Source organism: Branchiostoma floridae, chromosome 1 (genome assembly GCF_000003815.2).
Source record: "Branchiostoma floridae strain S238N-H82 chromosome 1, Bfl_VNyyK, whole genome shotgun sequence".
NCBI lineage: Eukaryota > Metazoa > Chordata > Leptocardii > Amphioxiformes > Branchiostomatidae > Branchiostoma > Branchiostoma floridae.
In genome coordinates, this window is record NC_049979.1 from 18,852,911 (window position 1) to 18,861,387 (window position 8,477).

At 43.3% G+C, this 8,477-nt stretch overlaps 1 protein-coding gene across 1 annotated transcript in view; it reads left to right on the forward strand.

Annotated features, from left to right (window-relative positions):
- The window catches only part of LOC118413316 (sushi, von Willebrand factor type A, EGF and pentraxin domain-containing protein 1-like), a gene marked incomplete at its 5' end in the record, with an annotated part of 23,812 nt that extends 16,086 nt beyond the window's left edge, over window positions 1-7,726 (forward strand). Inside the window, 14 exon segments of the mRNA XM_035816628.1 lie at window positions 336-509; window positions 925-1,095; window positions 1,417-1,584; window positions 1,759-1,935; window positions 2,337-2,510; window positions 2,708-2,938; window positions 3,164-3,303; window positions 3,717-3,856; window positions 4,070-4,224; window positions 4,595-4,747; window positions 5,214-5,327; window positions 5,898-5,980; window positions 6,899-7,088; window positions 7,417-7,726. Of these exon segments, the coding sequence (XP_035672521.1) occupies window positions 336-509; window positions 925-1,095; window positions 1,417-1,584; window positions 1,759-1,935; window positions 2,337-2,510; window positions 2,708-2,938; window positions 3,164-3,303; window positions 3,717-3,856; window positions 4,070-4,224; window positions 4,595-4,747; window positions 5,214-5,327; window positions 5,898-5,980; window positions 6,899-7,088; window positions 7,417-7,529 (2,183 nt within the window).
- Between the last annotated feature and the right edge of the window lie 751 nt (window positions 7,727-8,477).

Consider the following 8,477-nt stretch of genomic DNA (forward strand, 5'->3'; position numbering starts at 1 on the left):
TGTCACCGTGAGTGGCGTCAGATGGATTGACGAAACTGTTATGTAGCCGTAAAATAGTATCATTCGGCACGGTTTTAAGTAAAAAGAATTATGTAGGAAACGTATGGAATAATTTGTATTTTGGATGGATTTTGGTACCTCTGTGTGGGTCTTACTACTTTGGGTTGTTGGTACAAAGGTTTGGAAGACAAAAAAACACGCAACAAACCACACGGAATAGCCTGTACAAAATACTAGTAATTACCCATTAACAAATTAGGGGCCTATAAACAGCAACTTATGATTCGATATCATTGCACAAATAAACTACAGCTTTTATTGTTAATATGTTACAGGTGTGTCCTGTGGGGAGTTGGCTGGGCCCGAGAACGGTGCTAAATTCGGGGACAGTTACCTGTATGAAGACGTCGTGACCTTCAGCTGTAACCCCGGGTATGGCCTACAGGGCAGCGCCGACCGCACCTGCCAGGCAGACCGCACCTGGAGCGGCGAGGAAGCCTCATGCACACGTGTGTTGTATTATCTTACTTCAAGCTTAAGGCGAATGGGGTAGGGGCTTTCTTTGGGGGTTTCAAACATAAATCACAGTATGTGTAATGTGGATTGATACAACTTTACTTTTCAGCAAATGAAAAGTTGACCGCAGTTGTCTGTCTAATTCAGAATAACATATCATCACCAGATTTACCTTAGGGTCCATCAATCATCATGTAGTAAAGACGGGGGGCGTTACAATTAGTGAGTCATTATGCTTATAAAAGATTCGTCAACATTTCTGCTGCGTGCTTTACGTCGTGGTAGAACTTTAACTTCCTGTGATGTTTACCGATTGCCCCTGATTAAATTTGACCCCTCCCCCACGAATGTTGTCATTGGAAGAATTAACTTGACAGGCGTCTGTGTCCTGTCTATTTGTACACGCAGGCCTGCCGTGCCCTGTGCTGGACTCGCCAGACAACGGAGCTGTCGCAGGAGATCACCTCTTCGGTGACGTAGCCACCTACTCGTGCGACACTGGGTACGAGTTGGAGGGCGTGGCCACCCGAACCTGTCAGGCCGACCAGACGTGGAGTGACGCACCTTCCGTCTGTAACAGTGAGGACTTCTTTTTTTTACATTATCTTCTCGTCAATCAAAGATATCTTTAAGCTCTAATTTCTTATCGCAGAAAATTTGTCAACATTTTCGTACCTAGCCTATAAACAGTGGGGAAACAAGAAGTAAAAAAAAAATGTTCACAAAGCCAAAGACTTCTGGGAAAGTTCAATTTGAAGCAATGATAAACAAAATCCACGGACGATACTTGTGCACACACACAAACTCACACGCGCGCTCACACACATACATACACAGACACACACACACACACACAAACACACATAGATTTACCGAAAAAGTCTATATTGTGGTCTACAGAGATCTGTTGTGGTGAGCCATCTGTAGCCAACGGTAACGTAGAGGGGACCTACTGCTACCAGGAGACCGTAACTGTGTCGTGTGACGAAGGTTACCGGCTGGTGGGGGCCGAGTCTTTGGAGTGCACGGCTACTGGAGCCTGGAACAACGAAGTGCCCATCTGCGAGAGTGAGTACAAGGACCTCTGATCTTCATTCTGAGAAATTTCTGCCGTTTATCTAACGGCACTGGTAAATGTGATGCATTCGTAGAAGCCTTCTTTCTTCATAACTTTCTTTTGAGAAAAGAATGCCTTTTTCTTTACTCCATCATATTTTTAGTATCAGTTGTACTTATTTTCAGGGATCTGTTGTGACAACACCATCGGCATTGCCAATGGCCAGATCAACGCTGAAGAGGGTTACTGCTCTGGGAACGTCATCCAGTTCTCCTGCAACACCGGGTACGAGCTTGTCGGCAGCTCCACGGCTACCTGCCAGTTGGACGAGACTTGGGACCAAGAGATTCCGATTTGCCAACGTAAGTGAGGGACGGACGTATTGAACTTCGTGTAAAACACCCCCTGACTCTCCCATCATTTAATGCCAGACCTGCCGCTTGTGCATGTGAGGGAACGACCTTGAGCTACTAGTATCTTGGGCTATTGTGATTCTCGTTGTGTTAGCGCTGGTTAGTCGTCATCAGCCAATCACGTCAAGAGGTAACGTGATTGGCTAGTACATTTCCTTACAACAACAGGAAGGGGGATATCTGATTGGTTCTCTGCTTTCAAAAGCTATCATGTCGAGAAGCATGGATCTCAGCCCGATGAACCAGGGCTTTACAATTTGATCATTGGTCAAGCTTGATTATCAACTAAACACTTAAGTTTGTTATGGTTCTGTTGTTGTAACACATAAGATATAATTCACATCCAACAGGTGTGTACTGTGGAGACCCTGGCCAGCTGCGCCACGCCACCAGGCAGCTGGAGGGAATGTACTACGGTGACGCCGCTACCTTCACGTGCAACACCGGCTTCAACCTCCAGGGCAATGGCAACCTGACGTGTGGCGCCTCTGCCGAGTGGGAGGGCGGGGAGCCAACATGCGAGCGTAAGTTTATGTACAATATTTATCAGGACAAGCAACATCTGAAGTCCAACACTTCTTTTAGATTCCAACAATACCATATATGCTTGAACTATCAGGATCGATTGTTTATTTCTCTGGACTCTTCAGTGTGAAGGCTATGGAGATGCGATTGTAAAATGTTGATACATCTGAAGAACACTGTTTTTAAATTTCCACAGCTAATGGTGACTGTTCGTGTGACTCCATCGCCTCCCCTGGAGGTGGTACAGCCACCTGCATGGGCGGGACCGTTAACGGAGAGCCCAGCCAGTTCGCCAGAATGACCTGCCCATCTCCCAAGGCCTACCCAGTGTCGGAAAACCAGTTCGAGTGTGGGGCGGCCACTGGCTACCTTTGGATGATGCGTCACTTCTTCACACTCACACTATCCGATGTGTTGGACTGCCAAGGTTTGTGCAACGATGATTCAAGATTTAAACGTATTTTACTCAGCAAATTCCCGCATCAATTCGGGCTTTAGTATCAAGGAAAACTGTTTCTTGAACTATATTTCATTTCTTATCATTTTCCTCATCATTCGTTTCGTTACCAAACGTAATGGGTTTCCTATGATAGTAACAATGAATATGTTTATGCATAGAGATTAACTTCCTCATGATTTTTAAACCATTTAGATCAGTCGGCTGTGGCTGCTGCGGTGGATGTGAGCGGACTGATGATCAGAGCTACTGCCCCAGTGGACGGTACTGCTATAGTCAGCGCCCTGAAGGAGGGACTCGCAGCACAGGACGGCTTCTGTCAGAGCCCCTGCACTGTAAGATTTCGAAGCAGTTTTCCAAGTCTGACTGACAAGTTGCACGCCAGTTATTACAATAACAAATCTGAACAGTAGAGCTTTTCTATGCCCATTTCTTGTTGTAGCAACTTGCGTTCCAAAAATACACCATAATCTATTTTTATACATAACGTTACGACCAGTTTTCAGTTGAGTCCTGTGCCAGTATCGTCCCGTTCTTATCTAGTGTACGCTTGCTTACAGTGTCCGCCATAGAGGTAGCCTCGCGTGCAACCGCTATGCACTATACTACATACATGCGTACATATAAGAGTTTATGACACCATCTCTAATTGCCTGTGTGACATTTTCGCTTAATTTTCAAAACGCCTGATTTAACGTCATACATGCTACGTGATACACACTTATGAGCGTCAATTCAACATACTTAGGTTGGCACGGTCACCCTGTCAGCAGAGGAGGCAGCCGAGGGCTCCCCCGTGGAAGTCTCCGCCACTGTTCAGGTGTACATCCTCGGAGACGCTGATGCTCTCTGGGTCACCATTCCTGATGACATCAACGTAGCTTTGAGGTACGTCAATAGGAAAGGCATCATGGGTGACGTTGTGTTGAACTCTTTACAAGATCTGCAATGATTTTTGTCGCCAAAGCGTATATAATGTTCAAAGAAATTTTTCAGAAATTAATCAAATAACAAAAGTATGTTCCAATGTGCATAGATATGCTGAATGTAGATGTCGATATAAATATTTCCCTGTTCATAGTTTGATTTTCCTTTTTCCAGTACCAACGCTGACGCCTTGAAGCAGCTGGCCCAGGCCAGCGGAGTCTCCTTCAGCGCCGGCGGGCAGGACTTGATCCTGGAGGATGGCGGCGTCAGCACCTCTGACAGCTACATCACGTGTCCGGAGGGCCACGAACTGAACGGTTTTAACTGCTGTAAGTCCTAATGGGGTTGTCTGTAATTGTATGGGATGTTAAGGGTAACGAGTAGATGTGACCATGTGGTTAGGCTGTTCCTAACTATATTATGGTGATGACGTGATAATGTTCCCTTTGCTTATAAGATGAAAATAGGACTGTATAATAAAAAATGCACTAAGCTTATCATCTACCTATCATTTATAACACTTGCTGAATTGAATATTAGACTAATAGACAATTACTTCCTTAATCAATTATACGAAATTTAATTGACATTTTCCATGTCTGAACGCACATGAAATACCTCAAGTATTTAAAAGTGCCTTCTATGATAATATAACAGAACGGTGTGATATGTTTTTGATTGTCACTGTATACCCTCTAGACGCGTGTCCTGCTGGCACCTATTACGACTCATCCGATAGCGAGTGTAAGGCCTGTCCATTCGGCTACTACTCGGACCAGGCCGGACAGACCAGCTGTACCATGTGTCCCGATGGGAAGAGCACGTACGGAGAGGGCGCCAAGGAGTGCCAAGGTATCAGAACACAACTGCCACACTTTCCTGCCTCTTTATTAGTGGAAAACTGACATTTCAGATATTTTAAGTATAGTCATCAAAGAAATGATTAATCTAGTCCATGGTTTAACAAAATATAATATCTTAAGGAGTACTACATTACATCTAAGACAATGGACCTTGCAATAATGTTTTGGATATATGAAAATATAAACAGCTCAGACTACCCATGCTCCATCACAAGAAGTTTCTAAGGCACTAAGTACCCAGAAACACATTTCGCAAGTAATTTTGAAGATCAAACCAATTGAAGTTTGTCCAATGGTTGTTCGTGATGTATTATGCTACGCCAAGCTGAATAATGCAAATGATTACCCTGTTCGAAGTATAGGCAAATACAATCAAAGTATCATTCTGATTCTAAAATGCTTTTACGGTTAAACGGTTCATAGCATTGACACTACTCTATCACATCTTCCCCCAGTGTACGTGGACTGCTACTGTATGGACGGCCAGCACCCGTGCACCTTTGATGCCCAAGAAGGCTGGGTGTGTCACTGCCCGGCCGGATACCAGAGAGAGGAGGACGAATGCGTTGGTATGTAACATCAACTCTCATACTTTCACGAGGCTCTAAGATAAATTCAAAGAGATCTCCAAGTATGCACTATGCATCTAGGTGTTCAAGATCTTGGAGAGACCTCAATAACACCATTTTCAACAATGTGTCAGTCTTAGTGTACCAGGTGGAATTATGGGAGTAGACGCTATTTCATGAGCTTAGTCAGTGTTGTAGAAGCGGACTCTGTTCTGTCCTAGAGTCGGTTCGTCAAAGCTGGATTGTGCAAGAAGACATTTCATACGTTACTGGTTTTGAATAAACGTGTTCCAGTGTCTGAGTAAATGATTATTTGCTGCTGAAGTACAAGCATCTTCAGCATCCTTGATTTTCAAGTATGTCGTTTTACATGGGTCCTATTTGGACACACTCAATAGTGAATCGAGCACAATTACACTCCCTCCTTACACTTAGTAATTCAGTCCTGTTAACATTTTCATTCATTTGATAGCATCGCTAAGCAGCGCTAGCGTTGTTGACTCATTGATCATATTAGCGAACAGAAATTCGAAAGCCTTAAAGTGTTTATTATCATTTCCCATTTATTAGTTGAGTGTCCGACTGGATCCAGCCGCTATGGAGCATCGTGCTTCCAGATGAACTCCATGAGAGTGCCGTACAGCTCCGCTTCGGTAGGTTCACTTACATCACCGTGTTTGGTCTAGGTGGTCAAGCCTCTGGGTATGAAGCTTGATTTGCATACTACTAAAAATGGTAACAGTCCTTTAGAGGGGGACGTTAAGCCAAAGTTTCCGTATTTGAGGAGAGCCACACCTTGAGCACGACAATGAAGGATATCTCATAAGACCCATTCGTCATTGCCAAGTTTACTTAAAAAAATGTTGCGCCCTTCTAAATCTCGTCTTTGACAGTGTGAAGTTTCCCCGGGAAACGAATGTATCCTTCTTTACTGTTACGTCTGGCCAAGACTAAGTCAGCACACTACTTGACACTGTTAAGTTGAATTCAGAAAAGGTTGTGTCCTTCTTGGCATCGGTAAGTTAGCTTCAGAAAAGGCCGATCCGTTCTTGTCACTGTTTAAGTCTACTTGAGAGAAGGTTGTGCTCTTTTCCGTAATGTGCAATTACTGCGATAGCTCAGGCCGCCATATTGAGAAGCTGCAATTTTGCCATAATCTAAATATGATCCCACTTGGATAAATGTCGAAAGGTTCTCTATAGGTCTTTTCGAGATGAGTGTTTAGTTTTGAAATCTAAATATCACTAAGCAACACCAGTCCTAACATTTTTGATGTCATCTACATAATCAGTTTACGAAAATACAACGTTAGCGAGTATTGATTACTGAATATCCTATGAAGCGTAAGGAGCTGAGATGTGGCAAGCGCGAGCCATGCGTAAGACTTGAATAAAACTCCATCTAAATCTAACGTTAAACACAGTGAATACAAAAATGTGGACGTCCATTAACACTACCCTATGGCGTTTATACAGCCTTATGTGGATGACAGTTTAAAAGGCCAATAAATTCAGAAAACAATATCGCAAAGTTTCGCAATCTAGAAAAAAAATGTTGTGCTCTCTTTTCAGCAAATCTGTCGCTTCAACGGAGGCGAGCTCCCCCGTGTGAAGGACCAAGGTACCGCGGACTTCATCAAGGAGCTGGCGGCGGGGAGCGAGGTGTGGGTCGGGCTGGATGACCGAACTGACGAGGGGCAGTACATCTGGTTAGCCGACGGCACCGCCATCGCCGAGGGTGACTACACAGCATGGGCAAGCGGTAGGGAAATGCGTTTTTAAACTAGTGCACTCACGTGCGGCATGGAGGTTTCGTGTGCGGATTAAAAGTATAAGTCAAGAAGATATTGATGGATTGTTATGATATTTGTTATGTCAGGAGGTGTCCATAATACAGTGCAAATTCCTATTACGATAACTCGTACTTTAATGTATCCATTTGGGATATGTTTTTCAAAGTTTTTTTTACGCTTCTTCTCAGGTAGTACTCTTCGAGATCAACGGAAATCAGAAAGGTGTTTTGATATATTTGTGCCAAGGGTTTTTCAAAATGCCAACGGTTTTACGATTTTTCATTTTCCGTATCGTAGGCCAGCCCAGTGATACCTTGAGCTGGAACGACTGTGTGCGGATGGACGCTGAAGGACAGTGGACCACCATCAACTGTAACGACTTCACCGCCTACGTCTGCGAGTTCAACTAGACGTTGATGTTAATGTTCAAGTTGATTTTGCTGTCGTTGTTTCTGATGCTTTGCGTCCATTAGTTGTGTGTATTACTAGTGGCTAATAGCGAGATTCATCTAATTTTGAGGTTGAGGTTTACCTACATGTAAATGAGGTATCTTATATCTACTTTAGAATGAATTACAAACTTCACGTTTTTGATTGATTCACATTACTCCGTCTTTTGTATTTCTGTGTTTCGTGTTTCATTAGAAATATACATTGAAGTAAGCTATGGAAGCCTCTCGGTCATATTCTTCTTTTTTAAGTTTTTAAACTTAATTTGGCAAGCCAACAAGGACCTGATGTGTCGAGGCATGTCTCCAAGGTTTAGAACCTTAGTTATACGTAAATCAAAGAACAGCAAAGGTGCCCCACGATAGTAATAGTGCGACACTTTTATAAGATAAAAATGAATGTTGGCTACACCATATTATATATCGGGCAGCGTCCACCTGCGTTTTTCATTTTAGTTATGGCATAACGTCAGGACTATCTTCTGCTTTGAATAACATGTTTAATCTGTGATGAGGAGAGGCCGCAGTGTGATTGGACCGTCGCTAATCATATTATGCTAATCAGCAGATACTTCTCTGTGATTGGCCCGCTGGTATTCAATCACTATGGGTGTGCATTTTGTTGAATTATCAGGTGGTTTCTGTAGTAGCACCGGAAAGTAAAGAGACATTACTGAGAAATTTAAACATTTATTAGCTGAAGATCAACTTCAATATTTCCTGGTTTCAATTCCTGTGAAACAAACCTTGTAAATCAACAGGCTTGCGCCATTAATTATTATGTTAAGCCGAGACTCAATTCTGGCAAAATGCTTACCCTAACGAAAACTACGGTCAAAACATATTGCCTGGTGCTGTTGACAGTAAATCAGTACGTACAGCATTAGATCACACAGAAGATGCCAAATG